Genomic DNA, 14,109 nt, shown 5'->3' on the forward strand with positions numbered 1-14,109 from the left:
CGGTTATTTTTGTTTATTGTCAATTTATAAAAAAATAATTTGTCGATTTGTCGGTTAAAAAATTTCTGTAAATTTATATATTTCTTTAATGGCCTCCTTTAACTTACTTTCTGTGTGCCAAGCAGTAGTGACTGTCCAAAACCAAAAGGAAGTTGAAATTGCAAAAATATTATTTGATAAATTAAGTGAAGTTAATGTCTGTCCAACCGCAATTTTACATCGTTCCCACTCGTTTAAGACTTAGTATTTACAGTCAAACAAATATTTACCTCGATTAACCCTTTACTTACCAACTTATCAACTTATCAATACCACTCACCCACACCATTGCTGCTAACAAAATACTCCTCCAAACTACTCCTACATACAAACTACTACTGTATTACTGTAAAAGTGGATTTATATGCTGGATGAGATATAGGTTTAATTTTTGAGGGTGAACACATTTCTTGAAAACAATGCCCACTTCGGCTATAGGATCCATTAAATTTGAAACCAGAGTTATACCTTTACGTATTTGTGTAGCTCGACATGTGTACCGTGTCTAACCCATCCCACATCCCGTCGGAAATCTCTGCCACAGGATAAAGTATTTATTTATGCAAGCATTACTAATTATTTGCTGTACATACAGATTCTGAAAAGTTGTTGAAAATATTCATAAATCACTGCCATATATTGCATTCAATACATCCATCATGAAATCAATGCACGACCCCCAGGTAATTGCGGCTCCGACCAGATCCACTACTACATACATGATATAATTCGGACAGTTGTCATATGTATGGCACTGCAGTTGTTAAAACAATAACACTTTTAATTTGGAACGGAATTCTAAACTATCAACTACACAAAAAATAATTTATAGATACTCGTACGACCAATTAAAACTAAATTTTTCTTGCAATCATAACCGTGATTATTTGTTAAATTTGATATTTTTCAGCTAACATTGTTTATACCATGAAGATAATCAAAGCCACAAAAGAGGTTTTGCACAAGAAAAAGTATACGCAGCTTGACGCATGCTCAATGATTTGAAATTAATTAAATTAATATGTGCTCACAGGTGCTACCAAATTCTTAATGGAGAGTTACGAGCCGACCTCCCATCATTTTCATCCCCACTACCAAAACATTCCAAACTTTTGTCATTCATCAAAAATTTTGCCAAACTTGGTTCAGGCTCATTTGGGAAAGTGTTTCTGGCAAGGAAGGAGCTTTACAAAGAAGCAGATGTTTTTGACGTCATGACCATTCACCAAAGTGGGTTATCCCTGCAGGAGGAATTTGTCATAAAGATCATAAATTTCTCGGAATATAGCTCCGTAATCACGGAAGTCGAATCCCTATCAACCCTAATTCATCCTAATATCGTGAGCTGTTACAATGTTTGGCAAGAATCACCCTCCGAGTGTGGGACCGACGAGTGGAACATGATCAAGGAAATCATTGCCACGCAGTTTTGGGACGAGATGTCGTCACTATCTGATGACGGAAGCGGGACTTCGGGTGGACTACAAGCACAAAATAATGAACACTATCTATGTCTCCAGTTTGAATATTGTGATGGTGGAACACTTGAGAATCTTCTAGACCAATGGATTGCTTCCAGCAGAGAAGATGAAGGATACCTCGTTATGCAAGTCCTCGAAGGGTTGTTGTACCTCCAAGTTATTGGTGTGGTGCACGGTGATCTAAATCCAAGTAATATTTTTGTTCAAAGGACTCCACAAGGGGGGAGATATTTGGCAAAAATCGGGGATTTTGGTCTTTCCATCCTGAACAAGAATAACAATGCAGGATCATCAGTGCCTTCATTTAATAACAATGGACGTTATCACGCTCCAGAAGTTGGGGATTCAAGGCTAAACAGATCGCACAAAAGTGACATGTTTGCATTTGGATTAATACTGATGCAGATTGTATCGGCCGACTTGTTCCAGGACGGTAAGGATAGGCGAAGCAAAGTCCAGCAGGCATCGGTGGAGGGCATGTTTCCAGAATTTGTGAAGAATATGATGGAGTACAAGTGGATTCAGAAACTTGTGAGCAAACATCCCGAGGACCGCCCAAGTGCTGGGGAATTGAAGGAAATCATGATACAAACCGAGCGTTATGGAAAATCTCAAAGTTTCCATGGTAATCCTCCTCCTTACAACGAGACTAAAGCTCTTATCTCTTCTGGAATTGGAATATCCTTGATAAATGATAAGAAAGATTACAAACAAGGTTACAGGTATGCGCTGGATGGATATTGGGTTCAAATAGAATAAGAATTAAACAAATAACATTTTTTATTTCAGGTACTTATGCTCCTTCTTTTACGACTATTTGTCGCACGTGTATTCTGCCAACACCGTGGCAGGTAGCACTCCCCAGTATTATTCTGACATTGAATGGAACCTTCAAACGGTGGCGGCAATTGATAAAATAAGTCTGCAATTGGACCGATTACCTGACCAATGTTACAGACTCCTACAATTAATTCCAATAGTTTCCCGGACATTTGGATCAGAGCATTTGCTAACATTGGATTTTAAGCAGGCCCTCTTATCTCTGTATTATACAAATCAGAGGCAAAGTTCCCCCCATAGCTTTCCTTCCACTCAAAAAATAGAATTTTGGATCCAACTGGAAGCCTCTATTAACAATTCCCCAACGTTCCAAGCCCTTCCGGCAACAGATAGGCTAAAGTCTGCCATGTTTCTCTTATTTGTCAGCAAAGTGATAAATTCTCTTGAAAAGGGTGACCCAAAATTCAACGAGGGGATGCAACGTGCCCTCGCTATTAGCTATGGATTGTGTCAAGATTTTCAAAAAATATTAGGAGACCTGGAAGAGGCTGATACTTCGAGTGAAGATGGACAAATTGATGACCAACAACATCAAGATTTTGGTCTGTCCACAGGTGACAATGCCGACGACGAGATGGAGCAAGAAGGAGCCACCGATCAGGAAATGGAGCATATTTCGAGAAGAGGGCAACAAATCAGCCGATTCCCATCCGACGCAACAATCATTTTCCAAATAATCAATTGCAGATTTAACGTGGCTCTGATTCACCTACGCCTTGATGAAGTCGATAAAGCTCGAGTAAGCTATAAACTGCTGCTCGAATTCTTTACCGACATTTATGAAAACAAGTTGGAAACGTTTGAACTAACTCCAATTATATTTTCCGAGTATGCAACATTCGTGATGAGAGATGTATCTGCGAGCAAACTGTACTCAGCTTTAATTTATGCAATGGCTGCGTGTCAGATATTTGAAGAATTGAATAATCAAGTTGCTGAAAACTACGATTTTTCAAGTTGTGTTGCAATGTTGTTGCAATCGCTTGGAATGAAGGAGGATTTGAAGAGATTTATCCTCCATGTGGTGGCAAATTCTGAACGAGAGAATAGGCTGTTTATGACAGCGGCGACGGATTCAAGGAGGGGTAACTTGAACTCCAATTTGATAAGCGATCAAGAGATATTGGTCAACTTTCAAAAACAAATGGAAACGGATTATGGGTATTCCGGAAGAGCTTTAGAGGATACGTATAAGAGAGTGGTGGAAGGTTCGGAAGTTGTTATTTCGACGGTTAAAGACTTGTTGGAGTCTCCTCCGAAAGAAGTGATGGAGGAAGGGAAGTGGATGCAAGAAGTGTTGGACTGGGCTAGGAAATTATATGGAAAATTTTGAAGATGAAGTTTCTGAATAATGTTGGAGTATTGGCAATTTTAACCCGTATCCATAAGTCTGACACACGTAAAGTGGATTAATGGAGTTCATCAATAAATGTCACGGCAGAATCAGCATAATTTATAGTTTTCAATCTTAATAATTTGTATGTTTGTAAGTGCCAGTTTAACATAATATCTTTGTAAAAGTGAGTTTTAAGTATAAGTTTCAATGGAAGAATTCAACGGAATTGCAGTAATAGATTATATAGTAGATTCATTGGTTTGCCAGTTTTTGATAATTATGTTCCAATGAGTATTAGAAATGAGTATTTACTTCATAATAATAGTTATATTGATAATTTGTTAATGAATTTATATTTCAACGGCATATTATAAAGGTTTAGTTAGGTTTGGCTTAACAGTGTGTGATTCAACGGAATCAACGGAATGTTAGATTAAGTTATAACTGTGTAATTAATGGCGTAATTGATATAGCTCTAGAAGTATTTAATTGAGATAGCTCTCGAAGTAATTAGAGGCGTAAATGCTATTAGTTTTTCTATAAGTTGTAGTTTAAGGAAAATATTTATGATGCCGTTGAAAAGGCGTGCTACGACGTCCGACCTCGATCCGCTTCGACGACGTCCGACCACCACTAGTATATAATTCGATGCACTGTTCGCATCATCATCATTTGATCGTCAAACGTGGTACAACACACACCTCTCTTAGAATTAGGTCAAGTAGGAATAAAGTCTTGTAAAGCGTATATTGGTGTACCTTTAAATAAAATCTCTACATTATTAGTAAAATAAGCCCGTTTTGCGTTCAACGGAATTCATTTTCACAAGGAGCTTGAATCGTCGAGGTGACATTAAAGGGAGTTTACTAGTAGCCATAAGGACCGGATAATCCACAGTTAGGAGATTCCGTTGAAGAGATAGACATTCCGTTGAAAGATTAGAGAGAGTGTGGACATTTGATCCGTAGCCTTACAACGTACGTAGACCACGCTGAGCTATTTACGAGTTAGCCCTTTCAGTGGCGAGAATTGGTTGAGTGACTAAAAGTGCCGCCACAATAAAATATACAAGATTTACAGAAATTTAACAGAGAAGAAAAGCGGTGCAAGAGTTCACTGCCTCCCCATTGAAAATCATGCGCATGCTCCACACCAACTACAGTTAATATTACGGTGAATGTGGGTGGATATGCTGGGTGAAGGAATATATGGTTTTACTTTTTGAAGGTGCACACATTTCTTTCTTGCAAACAATGCCAACTTCAGCTATAGGATCCATTAAATATAAATGAAATTGTGTCTGAAGTTATGCTTTTACGTATTTAATTAGACACAGCAAAATTTTGGGGCAGCATTAATTTTTTGATGCAGTGAAGCAAATATGAACCAGATCTTGCAAATGAGTGTGTAATACGTATGGATGAAACGATATGAGGCAGTTTCAATTTGCATGTTTCAAGTAAGATGGGCCGATCACTATGAGCAGCGCACTTTAGTAAGGAATGATGAAATTATGAATGCTGTTCATTGAAGTAAACAGATAAAGAAGTACAACATCACTTTGAAGGTTGGTGGTACGATGGTGGTATTTCCAGTATTATGTGGATATAAACTGTAAAGTAATTGCCATTTATCCATTAAGGGTTGTTGCGCAACAAAATGCCTCGTGCAGGCATACGAGCATTACATAAACGTCAAACTAACAACCAGAGTTAATACAATTACAGAGTTCTCTTACCAAAACAATTAGTAATCGAGATTGAACACCTGATACAACAACAACACGTTGCGTAACATGGGTCACATCTTGTTTTTAACGCGATAAAATTTCAATTAATTTTATCAGTTATCCGCTACTTTAGTGATGACCCTACCTCCATCATTAACTTCCCTGTGCTCATTATTAGCCAGTACGTTCAGTTGAGCAGTGAAGAGCAAAAATGTCCCCTAACTGTTTGCGTCTCGTTTCCATTCTTACTTTGATCCACATCATTGACTTGCCAACTACTTCCGCAAATACCAATACCGAATATCTCCTCGCCCAACTATCTCCCACCAAACTACCCACCAGACGTCGCGGTCCGGCAGTCTCATTTGATGGAAACGATTCAATTTACTCGTTTGGAGGCTACTTCTACGACTACCCTTGCGGCGGATGTTACAATTATTATGACCAAATTTACAAATACAACATCAGACGCCATAGCTTTAGCGGCTAGACTGCCCGTTGGGATTTATGCTGGCAGTACGATATCCGATTCTGTTGGGAACATTTATTATTTTGGTGGTAGTACGAGATCTACTCGGAATAGGGTTGTCTATAAATTTAACCCGAACACTACCCAAGTCACACAAGTTGGTGAATTACCGTTAGAACTGAGCAATGCCATCAAGGTGGATGATAGCAGAGTGTTTTTATTTGGACATACATTTCTTGATCATTCTTCAATTGTTGGGTTTGATTTGGTTAGTTATGAATCAACAATTGTTGGAGATTTGGGGTATAATTGTACCAAAGCGCCAGGAATTAGGTAAATATGATAATTTTAATAGTTAGTTTCCATTAAATTTAAATGTTTCTTTATACCCCAATAGGTACAAGGATGACCTGTGGATATTATGCAGCTCGACTTTAAACCCAACATCCACAACAATGTTGCGATACAATTTAATAAATGGGGTAACTACAGCTGTAAAATCGTTTCCATATCTGGCAGAAACACCAAGTCTAGTTTGGGATGAAGAGTCCACCCCATACATCACAGAGGGTCACCAATACCCAGGCGACTTTGTGATCAAGTACGACTTGGAGAAGCCGTCAGATATTCATTTTATCCAAGTTAAAATGTATCCTGGTAAGAATTTTGGGACAAAAAATGTCTAAGTTAGTGTCTAAGTCACACATTGTTTCGTATGGTTAAAACCACAATAGACGGGCCGGCGTTTAAAGGTGGTTTTAACCACCTTCTGGACACCAATATTTAACGGTCAAAATGGCCAAAAGTGGCCAATAGGTTATATCGATATACAATTAACCACTTTTGACCATTTTGACCACTTTTGGACACCGACCATTGGTTTTAACCGGCCAAAAAGAAGCACTGAATTTAACAATTACTTTGTCTCAGGCAACGCGACCTACTATTACACCGGGATGGGTGGAGTTTACGTAAAGAAGCTGAATCGTATCTACCTCTTTGGGGGATTAGTGAGTATCCCCTTATTCAGCGGATGGAAGAATGACATTCACACACATTGATCTACCACGGAAGGAAGTTCCATTTCAAGTTAACTGTTCCGGAGAAGGTGAAGATGGCAGAGTGTACCCACATCCCACTAATTGCTCACAATACGTGATTTGCTTATCCCAAGAACTTTTTGAACAAAGTTGTTTAAATGGGGAAATGTTTGACCCGGTTGATTTGGTTTGTAAGGATCAAGAACTTGTAGATTGTGAGATGAATTGTGTGGGAAAGATGAGAGGATTTTACCCAAAAGTGGGAAATTGTTCACAATTCGTAACTTGTGAAGCGGGCAAAACAACACTGAATGACTGTCCAAATAATCTTTTGTTTGATAAGCACTGGTTACGATGCAATTTTAGGGATTTGGTAAAGTGATAAATATTCATGTTATGATGGCCTGTAAATTTGTTGGTATAAAATAAAGGTCAATTTGTGAGTGAAAATTAATAACACAATTATTTTATTTTACAAAATTGACAGTTAGCTTTTCTACGTTTTGATAATTTCCGCAAAGCTCCGTATCTCTTGCAAGTGAGCAAAATTTTTAAGATGCAAATAAACAATGTAAAAACTACCTCCCCCCCGCGCTACGATTTACAAATTTTTTCTTCAAATTTAGACCACTCTTGAGAGATACAGAGCTATACCCAAACTCTAAAAACATAGAAATGTCTAGTGTGCATTTCCTGGTCCTTCATTAGTTTCAAATTACTTTACCCTTTACGTTTTTTGTGGGAGTGCTTTAGTCCCTTTATAATGGAAGATGGGAGGAAAATTCAAGCAAAATTGGTCACTTGGATATTCCAAAGAGATAAGTATGTGGGTGTGCTTTCCCGACGAGCCAAAGTGTGAATAATTCACTAAATTTGTACCACAAAATTTATGCATATCTTGCATCAATATCACTACTTTACTTGCGATAATATTGCAGAAATCATATTTGCAAAACTTGTACCATAAAATTATCAATGCAATTTTACTTGCACAAGATTTGTACAAAATTATTACAAGAATGTACAAATCGTCTACAAATATTGTGATAATTTATATGCACTTACATATATAGTGCTTATTTTCTGTAAATTTCGTGCGAAAAGTTTGTATTGGCCATTCTTATGAAATTAATGCAAAAAATTTACACAATTACTCGAATTATACATAACTAGCCTATAAGCCCGTCTTGAAGACGGGCAGTTTGAATTGGAGCCTTATGTATCAAAATTATTAACTTATGGTACAGTAAAACACACGGACTGTGAACTGTGGTGGTCTCCATGACAATTATGATAATGGAATAAATAAGAGCACAAATAATAAAATAATATGGCTATAACATTATTAGGTTTGTTTGTTAAATTTTTTCACGGTTGTCAAGGTATTTCTGGAAGGAATGTAAGTAATTTTTTAAGGTTGCTAAGGAATTCTTAAAATCTTGCTAAGGAATTTTTTAAATGTTGCTAAGGAATTTTTGTAAATGTTGCTAAGGAATTTTTTTCACGTTGCTAAGGATTTTTTTCACGTTGCTACGGATTTTTTTAACGTTGCTAAGAAATTTTTTTCACGTTCCTAGGAATTTTTTTAAATGTTGCTAAGGATTTTTTTAATGTTGCTAAGGAATTTTTGTAAATGTTGCTAAGGAATTTTTTTCACGTTGGTAAGAATTTTTATTTCGCGTTGCTAAGGGATTTTTTCACGTTGCTAATGAATTTTTTTCACCTTGCTACGGATTTTTTTTAACGTTGCTCAGGAATTTTTTCACGTTGCTAAGGGATTTTTTAAATGTTGCTACGGAACTTTTTAAATGTTGCCAATGAATTTTTTTCACGTTGCTACGGATTTTTTTTAACGTTGCTAAGGAATTTTTTTCACGTTGATACGGATTTTTTTTAACGTTGCTAAGGAATTTTTTCACGTTGCTAAAAGATATTTTAAATGTTGCTACGGAACTTTTTAAATGTTGCTACGGATTTTTTTTACGTTGCTAAGGAATTTTTTTCACGTTGCTAGGGAATTTTTTAAATGTTGCTAAGGAATTTTTTCACGTTGCTAAGGAATTTTTTCACGTTGCTAAGGAATTTTTTTCACGTTGCTACGGATTTTTTTTAACGTTGCAACGTTGTATCATAATCATAATCACAACCATAACCATAATCATTCTCATAACCATAACCATAACCATAATCATAATCATAACCATAATCATAATCATAATCATAACCATAACCATAATCATAATCCTAACCATAACCATAACCATAATCCTAACCATAACCATAATCATAATCATAATCATAACCATAATCATAACCATAGTCATAATCATAATCATAATCATAACCATAACCATAACCATAATCATAATCATAACCATAATCATAACCATAGTCATAATCATAATCATAACCATAATCATAACCATAATCATAATCATAACCATAACCATAATCATAACCATAACCATAATCATAATCATAATCATAACCATGATCATTCTCATAATCATAGCCATAATCATAATCATAATCATAATCATAACCATAACCATAATCATAATCATAACCATAACCATAATCATAATCATAATCATAATCATAATCATAACCATAACCATAACCATAACCATAATCATAATCATAACCATAATTATTATCATAATCATAATCATAATCATAACCATAATCATAATCATAACCATAACCATAATCATAACCATAACCATAACCATAACCATAATCATAACCATAACCATAATCATAATCATAATCATAATCATAATCATAACCATAACCATAACCATAATCATAATCATAACCATAACCATAATCATAGCCATAATCATAATCATAATCACAACCATAATCATAATCATAATCATAACCATAACCATAATCATAACCATAATCATAATCACAATGATAATCATAACCATAACCATAATCATAACCATAATCATAATCATAATCACAACCATAACCATAATCATTCTCATAACCATAACCATAACCATAATCATAATCATAACCATAATCATAATCATAATCATAACCATAACCATAATCATAATCATAACCATAACCATAACCATAACCATAATCCTAACCATAACCATAACCATAATCATAATCATAATCATAACCATAATCATAACCATAGTCATAATCATAATCATAATCATAACCATAATCATAATCATAATCATAATCATAACCATAACCATAACCATAATCCGAACCATAACCATAACCATAATCCTAACCATAACCATAACCATAATCATAATCATAATCATAACCATAACCATAACCATAACCATAATCATAATCATAACCATAATTATTATCATAATCATAATCATAATCATAACCATAATCATAATCATAACCATAACCATAATCATAACCATAATCATAATCATAATCACAACCATAACCATAATCATTCTCATAATCATAACCATAAACATAATCATAATCATAACCATAATCATAATCATAACCATAACCATAATCATAACCATAACCATAACCATAACCATAATCCTAACCATAACCATAATCATAATCATAATCATAATCATAACCATAACCATAACCATAATCATAATCATAACCATAATCATAACCATAACCATAACCATAATCATAATCGAAAATCGACTCGTGCTCTGATTGGCGGATACAGAAACCCAGCAGCGAATCAGAACGCAGGAATGTCACGGAAAATTTCACGGGACGGACTTTTCGAAATTATAATATAGATTTATCCAGTTTCCTGGATTTATTACAATCTCATTCATGATAAAAAAAATCGTGCTTAAATTCATGTTTTCTATAAATCAAAAGTATTTCGAAACTTGAACCTTCTGGAACATCCAAAGCTAAGCCTTGACCCAGCATGACCAACAATAAAACGACTTGAAGTACAGCAGCAGCCATGGTTATTTCACTAGCAGTGAATATTTGCAACTAAATCTGCATTGCGTTCAGTTTGTTTAAATATGACAAAAATTGTGGGTCACATGAATCATCATCAGATTTCATAAAACGTTGACGGTTCTTGTTTGTCTTCGCGTCGTGTCTCTCCCGGGAGTCCAGTCTTAATTGTACTGTGGGTTATTTTGACACTTGAATAAACTGGATAACTAACTAACTAACCACAAACGTTTTCTTAGACGCTGCTCGGATGACCACGAACAATTTTTTTAAATATCACAAATTTGATTTATTTTGAAAGAGAATAACCTAGTTACATCTGTTGTACGCCCTTAGTGTTTTATGTTTGATGAAATTTGAAAGACACTTTTAGAATTTCCATCAAATTTTTTTTGATGGGTTTGGCAAACTTTCAGACGAAAAGTGATTTAAATTAACTCTGCTGTCGGGCTTAAAATCTTCGCTTTTTTGGAAATGATGCGTTCATTCCATACCAAAAAAGAGCGAGGAACACGATGAGGGCGCTTCATATATTCCGCGACACATATTTCGCCCACAAAATTAAGCTTAGAGACACGGAATATAGTCTCGCCTAACGCTCAGTATAAACTAATCCCAAGCCAAGGACATATTAAGACATGTTATGCATAGTCTTATTTATGTGACTTAAGCAAATATGCATAATTTATTTTTCGACTTCCCACCTGATTGTGTTAAAAATTTAAGTAATTGTTTGCTATTTTTTAACGAATATATTGACGTTATGAAAAGGCCCGGCAACCAAACGCGTTCCAGGCCCGAGAATTTGACGGTACGGCTCTGCCCATGATGCCAATCCCATTTTGCGGTTGTTGGAATTCACCCAGAAAATTAAAACCTGATAAAAAAATCGTGTTTAAATTCATGTTTTCTCTAAATCAAAAGTATTTCGAAACTTGAACCTTCTGGGACATCTAAAGCTAAGCCTTGACCCAGCATGACGGAAAATAAAACGACTTGAAGTACAGCAGCAGCCATGATTATTTCACTAGCAGTGAATCTAAATCTGCATTGCGTTCAATTTGTTTAAATATGACAAAAATTGTCGGTCACGTGAATCATTTTACTATCAGGTTTCATAAAACATATCAAAGTCCAGTTAAATAGAAGCTTCACCATATGCGCCGGCACATTAGTCCAATCAAAATTAGATAAAGGCTCATGACGCATGACGTGTTTTATTCTCTTGTTTTGTTAAAAACGTTAAGTGGAGACCTCGACTTGAATTTGGATTAACACGGACGAAGGCATATTATTAATTTATGATGTTAAGCATTCGGCTGGAGTACAGATCAATTAAAATTCGCCGAATATGTCGGTTAGTAATAAGCCTCATAAAAATTGCCAGAATTTTATTCGAAGGATTATGGCCTGGTTATTTTGTTGGCGGTATATTTTATTTGACACAAAATTTGCACAAGTCTATGAATCTCAGATCCTTCTCAATTTCTACTTGTTCTAACTCTGTGCCAATTTCGTTGCTAATTTTAACACCCAAGTTGCTTGGCGGAAGTTGCAATTCAAGACTCGGTAGGTTGACCATTTCTGAAATTAATTCTTGCTATACGATTATCGTATTATACGAATTTTGAAGGGATAAAACATTTTCTTTGTACTCAAATAAAATATACCGCCAACAAAATAACCATGCCATAATCCTTGGAATAAAATTCTGGCAATTTTTATGAGGCTTATTACTAACCGACATATTCGGCGAATTTTAATTGATCTGTACTCCAGCCGAATGCTTAAACATCATAAATTAATAATATGCCTTCGTCCGTATTAATCCAAATTCAAATCGAGGTCTCCATTTAACGTTTTTAACAAAACAAGAGAATAAAACACGTCATGCGTCATGAGCCTTTATCTAATTTTGATTGGACTAATGTGCCGGCGCATATGGTGAAGCTTCTATTTAACTGGACTTTGATATGTTTTATGAAACCTGATAGTAAAATGATTCACGTGACCGACAATTTTTGTCATATTTAAACAAATTGAACGCAATGCAGATTTAGATTCACTGCTAGTGAAATAATCATGGCTGCTGCTGTACTTCAAGTCGTTTTATTTTCCGTCATGCTGGGTCAAGGCTTAGCTTTAGATGTCCCAGAAGGTTCAAGTTTCGAAATACTTTTGATTTAGAGAAAACATGAATTTAAACACGATTTTTTTATCAGGTTTTAATTTTCTGGGTGAATTCCAACAACCGCAAAATGGGATTGGCATCATGGGCAGAGCCGTACCGTCAAATTCTCGGGCCTGGAACGCGTTTGGTTGCCGGGCCTTTTCATAACGTCAATATATTCGTTAAAAAATAGCAAACAATTACTTAAATTTTTAACACAATCAGGTGGGAAGTCGAAAAATAAATTATGCATATTTGCTTAAGTCACATAAATAAGACTATGCATAACATGTCTTAATATGTCCTTGGCTTGGGATTAGTTTATACTGAGCGTTAGGCGAGACTATATTCCGTGTCTCTAAGCTTAATTTTGTGGGCGAAATATGTGTCGCGGAATATATGAAGCGCCCTCATCGTGTTCCTCGCTCTTTTTTGGTATGGAATGAACGCATCATTTCCAAAAAAGCGAAGATTTTAAGCCCGACAGCAGAGTTAATTTAAATCACTTTTCGTCTGAAAGTTTGCCAAACCCATCAAAAAAAATTTGATGGAAATTCTAAAAGTGTCTTTCAAATTTCATCAAACATAAAACACTAAGGGCGTACAACAGATGTAACTAGGTTATTCTCTTTCAAAATAAATCAAATTTGTGATATTTAAAAAAATTGTTCGTGGTCATCCGAGCAGCGTCTAAGAAAACGTTTGTGGTTAGTTAGTTAGTTATCCAGTTTATTCAAGTGTCAAAATAACCCACAGTACAATTAAGACTGGACTCCCGGGAGAGACACGACGCGAAGACAAACAAGAACCGTCAATATAAAACTAAAATTATTACTAAAATGACATATTTTAATTAATAAACAAAGTTATCATTTCTCTTCTCAAGCAGCCAACCGTTTAGGCCTGCTCTAAAATATAGATTTGGATTTTCTAAATCAACAATTTCTTTGGGAAGGGAATTCCAAAGCGAAGAAGACTAATACAAATTAGAATTTTCATAGAGTTTACTATTATGGGTTATTGCAGCACAGTTACTACTACTACGTGTTACCATATTACAGTGATT

The 14,109-nt window shown here is 35.4% G+C and overlaps 2 protein-coding genes across 6 annotated transcripts; both read left to right on the plus strand.

Annotated features, from left to right (window-relative positions):
* Positions 1 to 721: 721 nt before the first annotated feature.
* On the plus strand, positions 722 to 4,488 carry LOC118433110. Of its 5 annotated transcripts, XM_035844711.1 has the most exons (5): positions 722 to 877; positions 950 to 1,010; positions 1,073 to 1,660; positions 1,730 to 2,242; positions 2,310 to 4,488. In XM_035844711.1, exons 2-5 carry the CDS (start codon positions 967 to 969, stop codon positions 3,691 to 3,693), a joined length of 2,529 nt encoding a protein of 842 aa, XP_035700604.1. In that variant the 5' UTR covers positions 722 to 877; positions 950 to 966; the 3' UTR covers positions 3,694 to 4,488. The 5 variants fall into 5 exon arrangements, with proteins under 5 accessions (XP_035700604.1, XP_035700602.1, XP_035700606.1 ...); XM_035844709.1 differs by having other exon boundaries at positions 723 to 877; positions 1,073 to 2,242; XM_035844713.1 differs by having other exon boundaries at positions 725 to 877; positions 950 to 993; positions 1,073 to 2,242.
* Positions 4,489 to 5,525: 1,037 nt separating this feature from the next.
* Positions 5,526 to 7,513, plus strand: LOC110861416. The gene is made up of 3 exons (XM_035844656.1): positions 5,526 to 6,227; positions 6,292 to 6,551; positions 6,825 to 7,513. The coding sequence occupies exons 1-3, from the start codon at positions 5,794 to 5,796 to the stop codon at positions 6,953 to 6,955; spliced, it is 825 nt and encodes a 274-aa protein (XP_035700549.1). The 5' UTR covers positions 5,526 to 5,793; the 3' UTR covers positions 6,956 to 7,513.
* The last annotated feature ends 6,596 nt before the right edge of the window (positions 7,514 to 14,109 follow it).

This window comes from Folsomia candida, unplaced genomic scaffold, assembly GCF_002217175.1.
Source record: "Folsomia candida strain VU population unplaced genomic scaffold, ASM221717v1 Fcan01_Sc041, whole genome shotgun sequence".
Lineage (NCBI taxonomy): Eukaryota > Metazoa > Arthropoda > Collembola > Entomobryomorpha > Isotomidae > Folsomia > Folsomia candida.

Bases quoted from the DNA above. Each gene is read 5' to 3' on its own strand.
- LOC118433110 (XM_035844709.1), top strand. From the start codon at position 967: ATGAAGATAATCAAAGCCACAAAAGAGGTTTTGCACAAGAAAAA. The intron at 1,011-1,072 runs GTATACGCAGCT...ATGTGCTCACAG, and splicing joins GAGGTTTTGCACAAGAAAAA to GTGCTACCAAATTCTTAATG. The intron at 2,243-2,309 runs GTATGCGCTGGA...TTTTTATTTCAG, and splicing joins GATTACAAACAAGGTTACAG to GTACTTATGCTCCTTCTTTT.
- LOC110861416 (XM_035844656.1), top strand. From the start codon at position 5,794: ATGGAAACGATTCAATTTACTCGTTTGGAGGCTACTTCTACGACTACC. The intron at 6,228-6,291 runs GTAAATATGATA...ATACCCCAATAG, and splicing joins ACCAAAGCGCCAGGAATTAG to GTACAAGGATGACCTGTGGA. The intron at 6,552-6,824 runs GTAAGAATTTTG...ACTTTGTCTCAG, and splicing joins CCAAGTTAAAATGTATCCTG to GCAACGCGACCTACTATTAC.